Raw genomic sequence first — 15,421 nt, forward strand, 5'->3', positions numbered from 1 at the left:
GCTCTATGAATGACTGCACATTTTATAAAATTAATAACGGTCTTCTTAAAACCTTAAGCTTTTGTCAATTTCCGTATCCACTCAGCCCAAACACTGCAGGAGGTGAGAGGTCATGACTCATTCAGTTCTGATTGCTCATCTATTAACTTTTGCCCTCCACACCTTCTTCACACCAACCAGTTTCTCATGAATCATTCTGATTAAAAAACTGATTAACTCTAGAAGGGTAGTTCACCCCAAAATTAAAATTGTGTCATCTGTAACTCACCCTCATGTCATCCCAAATCTGTATGACCTTCTTTCTTTGGTGGAACGCAAAAGAAAATAATTAGAACAATGTCTCCATGTGTGTCCAAACAATGAAAATCCAGTGTTGTTTGCACCTCATTGTTCTTCGAAATATCGTCTTCAGTGATCCGCAAGAAAGGAAAATGTATAATTCAGATAGACATAAGAGTGAGTAAATGATGACAGAATAAAAATTTTGAATCAAACGCTATTTACAATGGTTAGAATCAAAACCCTTTCTGTCTGAACGATTTCATAGTTTGATCTTATGTCTTGTTTTAGGTTCTGGAGTTAGTCGAGTCAACTGTATCAGATGAGCGTGTGAAGGTAGAGCTAGTCGATGGATTCGACCCGCTGCCCATCAGCTCCTACGATGAGCAGGTGTTTGGCTTCCAGATCATAAAGAAAACGGTGAAGAGCAATGTTTCCTCAGCTCACGGTGGCCCCTGGTAAGACAAGTGATGCATTTCTGCTGAAGCACCCCTTACATACATCATTGACTTATGAAGAGCCACTTCTAGCTGATCTATGATTTCCACTCACAGGTGTCTGTGTTGGCAACACTGACAGCCGTCACTACAAGTATATCACGCAAGATATATATCGCTTTGCTCCGTCATGGTTCAAACCAGGTGATCCTCAGAGTTAAGACACAGGAGAAATGCTCTTTGTAATACAGTGGAGTATCCTAGCTTGAAATGTCAAGTTTTTATATGATAAAACATTCATGTTCCTCCTCTAGATTTCACGGTGTGAACGAGAGAATCTCCATTCAGAACTATGAAGAGATCGTGCTGTTTTACTCCCAGCTCATCCAGAATAATGACATCAGGAAGTTGCCGCCACCTCACAGTATACTCTTAAAAATAAAGGTGCTTCAAAAGGTTCTTCAAGCGATGCTATAGAAGAACCATTTTTGGTTCCACAAAGAACCATTCAGTCAAAAGTTCTTTAAAGAACCATCTCTTGCTTACCTTTTTATTATCTGAAGAACCTTCTTTCACCACAAAGAACCTTTTATGAAACAGAAAGGTTCTTCAGATGTTAAAGGTTCTTTATGGAACCATTTAGACAAAAAGGTTATGTGCTGAAGTCATTCAAAGCAAGGGCCTCTACACTTCCTACTCTATTTTTGACTGCTTTAACCTTCAGAAATTTTAGTTGTAATCTTTCTTTGTGCTACAATCATTGCTGTTCTCTAATTCTGATCACTGTGTTTTCCACAAAATAAAGTTTTTTTTTGTTAAAGTGTCTTGGTTATTTTCTAAAACACTGTTCTACTAGCATGGTATAGCCAGAACTAAAATTCCTTCAAATTTTGAACGATGGAGATTACATTACTTATGAAAAAAATCAAGTGTTCATAAATTCTCTCATTTTGATCTCCACTGTATATATTCACCATATTATTAATTAATTGCAACATGTAAGCACCTAAAACCCTTGTCGTAGTATTATCAGTGTACCTTTCATATGCAGGGTGTTGGAGTGAAAACCTGACACAAATGCTTTTTGTGAGGACCACGATGTCCGTCACTGTTTAACTCAGGTGTAAAGGTGGGCCTCTCTTTTTTGTTGTAGCTCACAAAGTAGCATGAATGGAGATCTGATTATTTCTCTTTCTCTGACAGATTAACATAATCCCGTCATGCTGAAGCTTTTGTCAATTTCCGTATCCACTCAGCCCAAACACTGCAGGAGGTGAGAGGTCATGACTCATTCAGTTCTGATTGCTCATCTATTAACTTTTGCCCTCCACACCTACTTCACACCAACCAGTTTCTCATGAATCATTCTGATTAAAAAACTGATTAACTCTAGAAGGGTAGTTCACCCCAAAATTAAAATTGTGTCATCTGTAACACCCTCATGTCATCCCAAATCTGTATGACCTTCTTTCTTTGGTGGAACGCAAAAGAAAATAATTAGAACAATGTCTCCATGTGTGTCCAAACAATGAAAATCCAGTGTTGTTTGCACCTCATTGTTCTTCGAAATATCGTCTTCAGTGATCCGCAAGAAAGGAAAATGTATAATTCAGATAGACATAAGAGTGAGTAAATGATGACAGAATTTAAATTTTTGGGTGGGCAAAAATTTTGAATCAAACGCTATTTACAATGGTTAGAATCAAAACCCTTTCTGTCTGAACGATTTCATAGTTTGATCTTATGTCTTGTTTTAGGTTCTGGAGTTAGTCGAGTCAACTGTATCAGATGAGCGTGTGAAGGTAGAGCTAGTCGATGGATTCGACCCGCTGCCCATCAGCTCCTACGATGAGCAGGTGTTTGGCTTCCAGATCATAAAGAAAACGGTGAAGAGCAATGTTTCCTCAGCTCACGGTGGCCCCTGGTAAGACAAGTGATGCATTTCTGCTGAAGCACCCCTTACATACATCATTGACTTATGAAGAGCCACTTCTAGCTGATCTATGATTTCCACTCACAGGTGTCTGTGTTGGCAACACTGACAGCCGTCACTACAAGTATATCACGCAAGATATATATCGCTTTGCTCCGTCATGGTTCAAACCAGGTGATCCTCAGAGTTAAGACACAGGAGAAATGCTCTTTGTAATACAGTGGAGTATCCTAGCTTGAAATGTCAAGTTTTTATATGATAAAACATTCATGTTCCTCCTCTAGATTTCACGGTGTGAACGAGAGAATCTCCATTCAGAACTATGAAGAGATCGTGCTGTTTTACTCCCAGCTCATCCAGAATAATGACATCAGGAAGTTGCCGCCACCTCACAGTATACTCTTAAAAATAAAGGTGCTTCAAAAGGTTCTTCAAGCGATGCTATAGAAGAACCATTTTTGGTTCCACAAAGAACCATTCAGTCAAAAGTTCTTTAAAGAACCATCTCTTGCTTACCTTTTTATTATCTGAAGAACCTTCTTTCACCACAAAGAACCTTTTATGAAACAGAAAGGTTCTTCAGATGTTAAAGGTTCTTTATGGAACCATTTAGACAAAAAGGTTCTTCTATGGCATCGCGAAGCACCTTTATTTTTAAGAGTGTAGCCAGCATGAGCTGTAAATGGTGGGATGTTACTTACACTGATGAAGACATGACTAAACTAGTTAACTCTGGTTAAGTCTGCTTCAAAACGCATAATATCTATGACATTACATTGTCAGACATGCTGCTTTGGTGTTTTGGACTAACTTTCTGAGAGATTCATCTCAAACACCCTGAGCTCTACATGGAGCTATTCTATCAAATGCTCTTTCTGTAGTTATCTTGCTAGTGTTTCCATTCATTCAGATTTTATGAAGGTTTAGGTTAGCGCTGTGGTACATTTCCAAAGCTTGCATTATGGGCCAACAGATTAATAATTAGATACTGTGTTAAACTGAAGTGATTTACTATGGCTGATTATGTCTGGCTCCATTAAACATTTACCTCTAGATATCAGATGCCTCTAGATCACAAAGCTGTAGCTCAACACAAAGGTATTGTTATTGGTTGTTTGAAATGTTACTTTGAATCCTTAGTTATTTTTTGGCACTGATATGGTCTGTGCTGAGACTGAAAATTACTGTAAATGTTAAATTAAATAATTTAATTAAAATGCATTCATTTGAAATTAAGAAAGTTGAAATTAATAAATTGTTTAATACGAACATAGATGTGTGTTCTGTCTTTTTTATAATAAATATTCAAATGTAGAAAAAATAAATTTTATCTAAAAATATGTTTAGAAATTAACCATGTCACAAGGATACCAAATGCAATCCCAATCTAAATGTAAAAAATGCAGACAATTAATTCTTAATCAGGTTAGTTTTATTCAGACATATTAGACAGGCTGTGCTCCTTTCTTAAGACTTTCTTAAGCATATTATTTTAAGAAAGTAGTATTATATCATTGACTGTCTGTTAAATTTAAAGACATGTACACTATACTTAAAGGTAAAGTGTAAAAATTTTGCACCACTACTGGCCGCAAATAGTAATTAAAAAATACTGCCAAAATTCCACAGGATATCTTTGCAGGAGTGGAACAGTGACAACACAAGGTTAATTCTTAGGCCAGTCACAGCACAAGCAGTCAGGATTGTAGACGGTGTTTGTAGGGCAGTTCTTTACAAAGGTCCTGCCATTAGAACACTGAATGAAGGTCGTCGGGTCATATGTGTTTACATATAACCCGTCTGGTTTGCCTAGACAGAACTCTGACGGAGCTGTCGGGACAGCATGAGGTCTTGTGGATTGAAATACGGCAGTGGATGCTGTTGTTGTGGTCTTACCAGGCTCATGTGTTGTATTTGGGGAGATAGGTTGAATATCTGGAGGAGAAAATTTGAATTTGATATTTTATCTTAGTTTCTATTAATCTAGGATAATGTATAGTCAGTCAGTCATTAATCACAAAATAAACTGTGACGAGGTGACACAGAACTGACTGTAGATGATCTATTCTTTATATAATTTTAAAAACTACTTAAGGCAGTCGCTCTATTAATTATAATAATTTATCAGATATAAATGGAAGCTCATTTCTGCAACATTAAAAAAAAAATCATGCTTTGGTAAATCATAATTATGACATTACAGGTCAAAATAATGGGATATAAAGTAATAATTATGAGATATGTATACAGTTTTTTATATGAAGTAGTTTTTTTATAGACTTTTCATGTCATAAATATGATTTACCAAATATTTTTTCTCTTCTGAAACAAAAATGGGCTTGATTAAGATAAGAGACATACCATTATTAAGAAGTGTATGGAGATGTCCAATGAGAGGGTATGTGCCCTGCCCACAGAACTGTCCTGTAAAATCATCAAGATCCAGAGTCCAGACGAAAGCTCCTCCAAACTTGTTCTCCTTTAGATAGTTCACCTGAAGCAGACCAGATCTAGTTATTCTGAACATGAGAGTTGCATTACATTTTATGTAACTTTTATGACGCATTTACTTTAGTCTCAAAACTTTCTTTGGTGTCAAATCCCACCCAGTCCTGTCCCTTGGATGCATAAGGAACTTTCTGATCATCAATCCATTGCACGGTGGTTCCTTGAAGGAAAGTACAGACCTGATGGGAAAATATTTGTCCATAACTCTTCTGATTTTATTTTGTACAATCAAATAACATACTATAATGTAAGTGCATGTGTTTAGGTTGTGGTAAGACCTCATAATAGGACCAGAATCCGGGCTCTCTGGTATATTTTCCAGCTGATCCAGGACCACTAGCTGAAGCTCCAACTCCACTGGCTGCAGACGCCAAGTGAAATGTTCTTCCATATGTTGCAAACCCCATCCTAAGCTTCTCCACAGGAGCACCCTGATCTCTCCAGTATCTCATTGCAAAATCCTGCAGTGTCATGACAAATCACTTATTTCCTGTTGCATGGTTCCAGCTTCTTGTTATTTACAATGACTCATACTATCATTCACAATCATTTATGATATGCACGATGTTATATTTCTGAAGCTAAGAGTACAGTTGGATATAAGGCCTTCTTACAGTATTGAAGTAGATGTTGTCTCCTGTGTCTCCAGAGCCACGGTACAGAGGACTGTTGTGCCCAGTGACACTTTCCCATGAGCCATGGAAGTCATAGGTCATCACATTAATGAAGTCCAAACACCTGCATTACCAGAAGGTAAACGCAAATTCAGAGCCATCAGTTCAGACTCAAGACACTCAACCAAATAAAATCATTAAATATTAATTCGATTGATATTTTAAGGTATGCCGTCCAAAACACATTCGTATTTCATGATTCAAAGTGAACAAAAACTCTTCAGAAGACATACTTGGCAATTTCTGCAATTTCATAACCAGCATCAATGGTTCCTTTACCAGCAGCCACTGCAGCAGTGAGCATGAGTCTGGGGCGTCCAGTGGCAGCACTCTCTGCCTCATAAGCTTCCAAGATCTCCTGTTATAGTCACAGGTTTGCAGTGGATTAAAATCTTTTTATTTTTTATTATTATTATATAAATACTGCAGTACCTTACAGAGCAGAGTGAACCTTTGCTTGTCTTCTGGAGGACTTCCACGAGAACCCGGATACTCCCAGTCCAGATCTAGACCATCAAAGCCATGTTTCCTCAGAAATGTGATGGAGGACTGAATAAACGTCTGCCTGTTTGCTGATGTGGACACCATGATAGTAAACCTGAAGTCATGGCGAGAAGTTTCATGAAAATTAAATAAAGTTATGTTTATCATACATCCCTCAAAATTCAGTTTTTTGAGCAGCATTCTTACTGAGCTGTGCCAAAGTTCCATCCTCCGACAGCCAAGAGAGTTTTCAAGTTGGGATTTCTGTGAAGTCAAATATTTGAATCATTATTTTCTGTATTGCTCTCTGACAAATCATCATTATTCAAAACTGCATTACATAATGCATTCTATTTTCATTCACAAACAAAACATCAGATATATACTTTTCCTTTAGTCCATTGAAAGATTTGTAGAGAGTGTCATCATTCCATTCGTACTTGATCAACTCATTCGCCTGATTAATGACGGAAAAAGCATAAATTAAATGAGTGCACAGATGTGGATCCACATTTTCTGGCAGGTACTTGCCAACGTCAGGTCTGTACTGAGACCAGTTTGTGAAGTAGCATGCGAGTTGGGAGGCCCATCCTGAAATAAATAAATAAAATATAAAATATAATTATTCATTATAATAAATATTAATAGTAATGCATAATAATAAAAGCAATTATTATTATTTATCATTCCCACAATCCTAATAAGAAAAGCGGTTTGCAGAATGAATAAATTATTATTATTAGAATTATTATTATTAGGAATGAATTAGGAATGAAACAACAAATTAAAAGAAAAAATTACCAAAGTGACACAATGCCAGGGAAAAGCCTGAAAGAAGGTAAAACCAAATGTTAACATAAAACACTAAGGCAATGAAGCTCTTAAAAATTCATTCTGTAATATCAACAATCACTTACCAGCTAGAAAAATGAGTTTGGTCATCATAATGTGATGGTTGAATCAGTCAAGAAACTCTGTCTGCTACTGCTGTATCAAAGACAGGAGTTATCGTTTATATAACACACAGACCTCACTCCTACATAATTCCAATGATGACTAACCAAAACACACAAGAACTGAATTTCCCTGAAACAGCTGCTCACTGTCATCTGCCCTGGATATTGGCACACATGGTTAGGTAATCAACTGTTGCATTATAACAGTCTTTTGTAATTGTAATAGATTTTTTGTGTTCCTCAGTGTTGAGGCTGCTCCGAGAACAGTTGAAGTTAAAATTAAAGTTACAGTGGAAGTGAGACTAACTGAAAATGCTAGGGGGAAAAATCTGGGTACTAGTAACGTCATGAAAAGGAGAAAGCGGCCAGAAGAACTGCTTAATTAGTCTATCAAAACGTTCTTTTGCAAGACAGGTTAGTGCACTGTAAGGATGTCATTGTGATTTGTGATGGGAATGCCAACCGGCTTATAATCTCTCTCTCTAATAGCTGCAGTAAAAACTGCTATTAACGGCTCAAGCCTCCATTCCTAGGTCTAAAATTACGTTTTGGAATTAGCAACGGAGGTGTGGGATGAGATGCATGTACAGTATAATCAGGCCAAAAACACACTGACAAAGGAGATCAGAGTGGCTAAGTGAAAAGCTGAAAAAACAGTTTTCAGCCATCAACCCTATCAGTGCGGAAAGGCCGACGTCACCAGTTACAAGACACTGTGGCGAATCAATAACTGTCTGATGACCTGAATGAGTTTTATTGCAGGTTTGCAAAACCCGGTCTCACACCCCAAAACACCCATTTTGACCTTCTCTTCATACATTCATCAACACCTCCAGCAACCTCCCTCTCCCTCCTTCCTGCACTTACGATCTGTGAAGAGGATGTGTGTCGGGTCTTCCACAAACAGAAGACAAGGAAAGCACCAGGCCCAGACGGCATTTCACCAGCCTGTCTGAAATTCTGTGCTGACCAGCTGGCCACTATATTCACAAAGATCTTCACAGATCACTGGAGCTGTGCTTCAAATGCTCCACCATAATCCCCATCCTAAAGAAACCTAAAATCACAGGATTGAATGACTACAGACCTATTGCTTTAACATGTGTGGTCATGAAGTGATTTGAAAGACTAATGTTGACCCACCTGAAGGACATTACTGGACCCTTGCTGGAGCTTGTACGTTTTTACTTTTCGGGCAATAAGGTCTTTTGATGATGCTGTCAATATTGTACTGCACTGCATCTTGCAACCTCTGGAAAAACCAGGGACTTATCTGAGGATCCTGTTTGTGGACTTCAGCTCGGCTTTCAACACCATCATCCCTGCTCTCCTCCAGACCAAATTAGCCCAGCTCTCTGTTCCCAGCTCTATCTGTCAGTGGATTACCAACTTTCTGACAGATAGGCAGCAGCTAGTAAGGCTGGGGAAATTCATATCCAACCCCTGTAACAAACAGCACCGGTGCCCCCCAGGGATGTGTACTCTCCCCACTGCTCTTCTCCCTCTACACTAACGACTGCACCTCTAAAGACTCTTCTGTCAAGCTCCTGAAGTTTGCGGATGACAGTCACCGGCCTCATCCATGATGGTGACAAGTCTGCATATAAAAGGGAGGTTGAGGAGCTGGCTGTCTGGTGCAGTCATAACAAACTGGAGCTGAACATGCTCAAAACAGTGGACATGACTTTAGGAGAAACACCCCAGGATTACCCCCCACTCACCATCATGAACAGCACTGTGACAACAGTGGAGTCATTCAGGTTCTTGGGCACTATAATCTCACAGGACCTGAAATAGGAAACTCACATAGGCTCAGTTGTGAAAAGGCCCAGCAGAGGTTGTATTTCCTTTGCTAGCTAAGGAAGTCCAACCTGCCACAGGAGCTACTTATGCAGTTCTACTTTACAGTCATAGAGTCTGTCATCTGCACTTCTGTAACTGTCTGGATCGGCTCGGCTAGTTTTGCATGTCATTCTGTTTTAGTCATAGTCATTAGTCTTACATGTCATCCTGTTGATGCACAACTTGCAAGTCCTTAGTAATTAATAAAACAGAGATGGTGTGCACAACTAAAATGTACAAGGTCCTACAAACCTACCACCATCCATACTGTTGTATTGTTGAGCAGGGTCACAACCAGTGATTTACACACATCTGATATGAGAACCACAATGGACAAAGCAAATGTCAAAGACAGTGTCAGGTTAGAACACTTGTTCTGTATGACCATTTTATCATTATGGCCCAATAAACTGACAGGATGATCACATCTGTCATAACTTTCATTTTTTTCGTTATTATGATTAAAGAACCCCCCTGCAGTTTCTTCTAAAAAGACCTTAAATGTGTATGTAATGGATTACTTTACTTACTCATTCAGCTGAACCGACTCATTCAGTCCAGACTATAGTTCTGATAGCTATTAACTTTTGCTCTTCACACCTTCTTCACTCTAGAGGGGTGCATGAGGTCTTGTGGATTGAAATACGGCAGTGGATGCTGTTGTTGTGGTCTTACCAGGCTCATGTGTTGTATTTGGGGAGATAGGTTGAATATCTGGAGGAGAAAATTTGAATTTGATATTTTATCTTAGTTTCTATTAATCTAGGATAATGTATAGTCAGTCAGTCATTAATCACAAAATAAACTGTGACGAGGTGACACAGAACTGACTGTAGATGATCTATTCTTTATATAATTTTAAAAACTACTTAAGGCAGTCGCTCTATTAATTATAATAATTTATCAGATATAAATGGAAGCTCATTTCTGCAACATTAAAAAAAAAATCATGCTTTGGTAAATCATAATTATGACATTACAGGTCAAAATAATGGGATATAAAGTAATAATTATGAGATATGTATACAGTTTTTTATATGAAGTAGTTTTTTTATAGACTTTTCATGTCATAAATATGATTTACCAAATATTTTTTCTCTTCTGAAACAAAAATGGGCTTGATTAAGATAAGAGACATACCATTATTAAGAAGTGTATGGAGATGTCCAATGAGAGGGTATGTGCCCTGCCCACAGAACTGTCCTGTAAAATCATCAAGATCCAGAGTCCAGACGAAAGCTCCTCCAAACTTGTTCTCCTTTAGATAGTTCACCTGAAGCAGACCAGATCTAGTTATTCTGAACATGAGAGTTGCATTACATTTTATGTATTTTATGTAACTTTTATGACGCATTTACTTTAGTCTCAAAACTTTCTTTGGTGTCAAATCCCACCCAGTCCTGTCCCTTGGATGCATAAGGAACTTTCTGATCATCAATCCATTCCACGGTGGTTCCTTGAAGGAAAGTACAGACCTGATGGGAAAATATTTGTCCATAACGCTTCTGATTTTATTTTGTACAATCAAATAACATACTATAATGTAAGTGCATGTGTTTAGGTTGTGGTAAGACCTCATAATAGGACCAGAATCCGGGCTCTCTGGTATATTTTCCAGCTGATCCAGGACCACTTGCTGAAGCTCCAACCCCACTGGCTGCAGACGCCAAGTGAAATGTTCTTCCATATGTTGCAAACCCCATCCTCAGCTTCTCCACAGGAGCACCCTGATCTCTCCAGTATCTCATTGCAAAATCCTGCATTGTCATGACAAATCACTTATTTCCTGTTGCATGTTTCCAGCTTCTTGTTATTTACGACTCATAGTATCATTCACAATAATTTATATGATATACAGTCGTGGCCAAAGGTTTTGGCAGTGACAAATTGTGTTTTGCAAAGTTTGCTGCTTAAGCAGTTGTGGTGTTTATTCACATTGTTTCTAGATTGTGTAGAGTGATCAGATGCATTTTAAATAATTGCTAAAAGCTTCATTGGCCAAAAAAAAAATAAGAATTCCCACACAAAAAAACAAAACAAATTTCACTGTTTTTTGATCCTGACAAAATGACCAGTTAACATTAATTGACTAATCATATCAGCAGCACACGTGAGAGTGTGAATGAGTACTAGTCAGGTGAAATCACTATCATACTAATTAGATTGTAAGAGCAGACTGATTGATATAAAAGGAGGGAAGAAGCGCTTCCAATCGTTGTGTTCTTGTTAGCAATGGTTACCGCTAAAGAAACACATGCAGCCATCAACGCTTTGCATCAAAATGGCCTCACATGCAAGGAAATTGCTTCAAAGAATTTTGCACCTGAAAGAACCATTTACTGGATCATCAAGAACTTCAAGGAGAGAGGTTCGACTGCAGTGAAGAAGTCTTCAGGACGTCCCAGAGTGTCCAGCAAGCGCCAGGACGGTCTCCTCCTGAGGAGTCAGCTACGGAATCGTGTCACCAGCAGTGCAGAGCTTGCTCAGGAATGGCAGCAGGTTGGTGTGAGAGCATCTGCACGCACAGGGAGACCAAAACTTTTGGACAACGGCCTGGTGTCAAGAAGGGCAGCAAAGAAGCAACTTCTCTCTAAGAAAAACGTCAAAGACGGACTGAAATTCTGCAGGAAGTAAAAGGATTGGACAGCAGAAGACTGGTGCAAAGTTATTTTCTCTGATGAAGCTCCCTTCCGACTGTTTGGGACATCTGGAAAATCGATTGTTCGGAGAAGAAAAGGTGAACGCTACCATGAGTCCTGTGTTGTGCCAACAGTGAAGCATCCTGAGACCATCCATGTGTGGGGTCCCTTTTCAACCAAGGGAGTGGGCTCTCTCATAATTCTGCCCAAAAACACTGCCAGGAATAAAGAATGGTCTCAAAACGTCCTGCAAGAGCGACTTCTTCTAATGATCCATGAGCAATTTGGAGATGATCCATGCATTTTCCAGCATGATGGAGCACCATGTCACAAAGCAAGAGTGATAAAGAAGTGGTGCCAATAAAAGCCTTTAAAACTTATGATATACTTATTGTTTTTCAGTATACCATAGAAACATGTGGAAAAATAATCTACAAATACTGAAGCAGCAAACTTTACAAAACACAATGTATGTCACTGCCATGACTGTACATGTTATATTTCAGAAGCTAAGAATACAGTTGGATATAAGGCCTTCTTACAGTATTGAAGTTGAGATTGTCTCCTGTGTCTCCAGAGCCACGGTACAGAGGACTGTTGTGCCCAGTGACACTTTCCCATGAGCCATGGAAGTCATAGGTCATCACATTAATGAAGTCCAAACACCTGCATTACCAGAAGGTAAACGCAAATTCAGAGCCATCAGTTCAGACTCAAGACACTCAACCAAATAAAATCATTAAATATTAATTCGATTGATATTTTAAGGTATGCCGTCCAAAACACATTCGTATTTCATGATTCAAAGTGAACAAAAACTCTTCAGAAGACATACTTGGCAATTTCTGCAATTTCATAACCAGCATCAATGGTTCCTTTACCAGCAGCCACTGCAGCAGTGAGCATGAGTCTGGGGCGTCCAGTGGCAGCACTCTCTGCCTCATAAGCTTCCAAGATCTCCTGTTATAGTCACAGGTTTGCAGTGGATTAAAATCTTTTTATTTTTTATTATTATTATATAAATACTGCAGTACCTTACAGAGCAGAGTGAACCTTTGCTTGTCTTCTGGAGGACTTCCACGAGAACCCGGATACTCCCAGTCCAGATCTAGACCATCAAAGCCATGTTTCCTCAGAAATGTGATGGAGGACTGAATAAACGTCCGCCTGTTTGCTGATGTGGACACCACGATACTAAACCTGACGAGAAGTTCCATGAAGATGAAATAAACAGTTATGTTTAAGTCAGACAGGTATATTTTTCATCTGTAAATGTTAGAAAGCATTAGTTGTGGTAAATGTTAGAAAGTTAGTCATGCAAATATATCCATTTTGCTGTCAGGAGTGGGCGAGGCTTACGTGAGTGTGCGTGAGCGAGCGCTACAATTTATGTACTTTTTAACCTCAAACGCTCATCTCGTCTAGCTCTGAGTGAACTCTGCATTCCGGTTCATAACAGTTAGGGTATGTCGAAAAACTCCCATCTCATTTTCTCCAACTTCAAAATCGTTCTAAATCGTCCTACATCGATTTCGACTGAAGAAAGAAAGACGTAAACATCTTGCATGACATATGGGGGTGAGTAATTTATCAGGAAATTTTAATTTGAAAGTGAACTAATCCTTTAATCTTTGACACAATTAGACTTGGTCTCCCAGGGTCAAATGAATCATTGTATAATAGATTTTAAAAACTGCTTTAGTCATTTAATGACTAAATTTGCACAGAGGAAAAAAGGAACAAGTCTAAAAAATAATCCATTACAAAACACTGTCACATTGAAGTATGAGAAGTAAACAGTCATTAAACAGTGTGGCAATATTTCACTTCCCTGGTTTGTGAACTTCCTTCTATGTTTGCACAGAATGCTGTATTATGAATATTACTCAAACATGTGACTCAAAAATGAAATAAATCTCTGAACTTGTACTACCCTTTCTGTAAATTTACATGATTATCAGCACTGCTGGTGTTAGACATGTTTTTTTTCTGTTTCATAATAAAAACTAAACATAATATACAACTTACAGAGACTGTGGTTTCTCAATGTTCGAATACAGGTTGTGTAAGCGTGCCCATGTTTGTAGTAGAGCTCGTGTTTAGGATCTGGTCAGTTCACTCTGTCCTCTAGTGGAGAATATTGGCCTATCAGCCTCGTAACGGACCCTTAACGTGACAGGTCATATAAATATGAAAACAGTGTTATTGCTTACTTATGTTCATGTAGTTCAAACCCCGTATGTGGAATAGATGTGAGATTCGGGGGAAGGCAAGATTATACTTTGGTCTGTTTCTCACACAAATCTGTAATATGACTTCAGTCAGAAGACTTGGAAGCAGGGGCGGACTGGGACAAAAATTCAGCCTTAGCCACACCAGCCCACATTACCACATTGCCCCACCCACGGACACACGCATTCACTACTTACATTTGTGTGCAGATGGTGAAATAATATAAGCAGTACCATATATGTAACAGATATTTAAACATTTAATGTATGCGTCTGGCAAACAATGCTTACTACTTTTTAAAGAGCACACGCTTATAACAAATTTGCACATACAGTAAAAGCAAAAGAAAAAGAATCTGAGGATGTTGTAGAGTCTGTGTGCTGTCTGTTTATGCCATTTGTCTGCTGTTACTGTCATTCTCTACAGTATGTTGTTCTTTGTTGTCACTGTCTGTCTGTTGGGTTTTTCCTACCTCTACCACACTCCTCCCTGTCTCTGCTTGGCCTACCGTAGCATCCTTCCTCACAGCACTGGTATTGGAAAACCAGGGTGTGGTGTTCTGAGTAAGCCTCTACAGGGAGCTCGGAGAGAACAGTGGCTTTTGCCTCACGCACTCTTACCGCAGCAGAACGGAAGTACTCCACAGTAGAAAAAGAGGCACTAGCATGTGTTTGGGCCACAGAGCGCTGGAGGACCGACAAGTAGTAATAGCAAAAAAGGAAATGGAATATATTGCAAAAACTATAAATAGTAGCAGCAGTAAATCCTTTTTGATATACAATTATTTGTGAATTAAAGTATGCTGAAGTGTTTCTAGTATGTTTGTTTGTGTGTGTGTGTGTGTGTGTGTGTGTGATCTCTCTCTCTCTGTGTCTGTGTGACACAGGCACAGGTTCCTCCTATCCTAAGAGTTAATTAATAGTTCATTAGAGCCACATTATTAAGAAACTGGCAGCACCTGTATCAGGGTGCATCTCTCTCATTTGTGTCTTTCTACCTCCATGACACTTGACTCTGCAGTCCACCCTACCTAAGGATTAATTGCATACTGTAAACGTATATGTACGTGTGCTCAATGTTTTATTTTAATATATGACTATCTACATATTCAAAGTAAAGTTCACTACAAATGTCTATAGTACCTATGGCTATTTGCTATAGGTTTTTGATGTGTTAGACTATATTGCAAGTAGCCTACATCAGTTTTTACCCTAAATCCCACTTTATCTGCTGATATTTCAGTCATGCAATTCAGTAACAGGCTTGTTAACACTTAAGTTAACCAATTATCACGAATCGAAGACATTTTAAAATATACGCTAAGCTTACAACTGTTGAATACAATGTAGGGTACTGTCAAAAAAAAAAACAGGAGCTAACCGGCAGAAGTAGTGTAAAAATTACTTGAGCTAGCTGTATTTTCTGTTTTCTTCTTACA

At 38.6% G+C, this 15,421-nt stretch overlaps 1 protein-coding gene, 2 long non-coding RNA genes and 1 pseudogene across 3 annotated transcripts; 2 read left to right on the plus strand and 2 right to left on the minus strand.

The window, feature by feature from the left end:
- The first annotated feature begins 52 nt into the window (after window positions 1-52).
- On the plus strand, window positions 53-927 carry LOC107563682 (uncharacterized). The gene is made up of 3 exons (XR_001606126.1): window positions 53-102; window positions 571-737; window positions 834-927. It is a non-coding gene; the product is annotated as an uncharacterized lncRNA (long non-coding RNA).
- Window positions 928-1,936: 1,009 nt separating this feature from the next.
- On the plus strand, window positions 1,937-2,830 carry LOC107563683 (uncharacterized). Its single transcript, XR_001606127.1, has 3 exons — window positions 1,937-1,989; window positions 2,474-2,640; window positions 2,737-2,830. It is a non-coding gene; the product is annotated as an uncharacterized lncRNA (long non-coding RNA).
- A 1,315-nt stretch (window positions 2,831-4,145) lies between these two features.
- On the minus strand, window positions 4,146-7,367 carry LOC107563654 (acidic mammalian chitinase-like). Its single transcript, XM_016248579.1, has 11 exons — window positions 7,232-7,367; window positions 7,116-7,142; window positions 6,701-6,905; window positions 6,522-6,578; window positions 6,264-6,429; window positions 6,065-6,189; window positions 5,772-5,895; window positions 5,436-5,618; window positions 5,220-5,336; window positions 5,011-5,143; window positions 4,146-4,584 (listed from the first exon to the last, which is right to left on the minus strand). The coding sequence occupies exons 1-11, from the start codon at window positions 7,257-7,259 to the stop codon at window positions 4,316-4,318; spliced, it is 1,434 nt and encodes a 477-aa protein (XP_016104065.1). The 5' UTR covers window positions 7,260-7,367; the 3' UTR covers window positions 4,146-4,315.
- A 2,355-nt stretch (window positions 7,368-9,722) lies between these two features.
- Window positions 9,723-12,976, minus strand: LOC107563671 (acidic mammalian chitinase-like; annotated as a pseudogene).
- Between the last annotated feature and the right edge of the window lie 2,445 nt (window positions 12,977-15,421).

The sequence above is a fragment of the Sinocyclocheilus grahami genome, unplaced genomic scaffold (genome assembly GCF_001515645.1).
Source record: "Sinocyclocheilus grahami isolate Dianchi unplaced genomic scaffold, SAMN03320097.WGS_v1.1 scaffold885.1, whole genome shotgun sequence".
NCBI classification, from domain to species: domain Eukaryota; kingdom Metazoa; phylum Chordata; class Actinopteri; order Cypriniformes; family Cyprinidae; genus Sinocyclocheilus; species Sinocyclocheilus grahami.

Excerpts from the sequence above, each read along its gene's own strand:
- LOC107563654 (XM_016248579.1), bottom strand. The coding sequence starts at position 7,259 with ATGATGACCAAACTCATTTTTCTAGCTG. Across the intron at positions 6,906-7,115 it reads CCTGGCATTGTGTCACTTTG|GATGGGCCTCCCAACTCGCA; the intron begins GTAATTTTTTCT and ends TATTTATTTCAG. Across the intron at positions 6,579-6,700 it reads TTCAATGGACTAAAGGAAAA|AAATCCCAACTTGAAAACTC; the intron begins GTATATATCTGA and ends TTGACTTCACAG.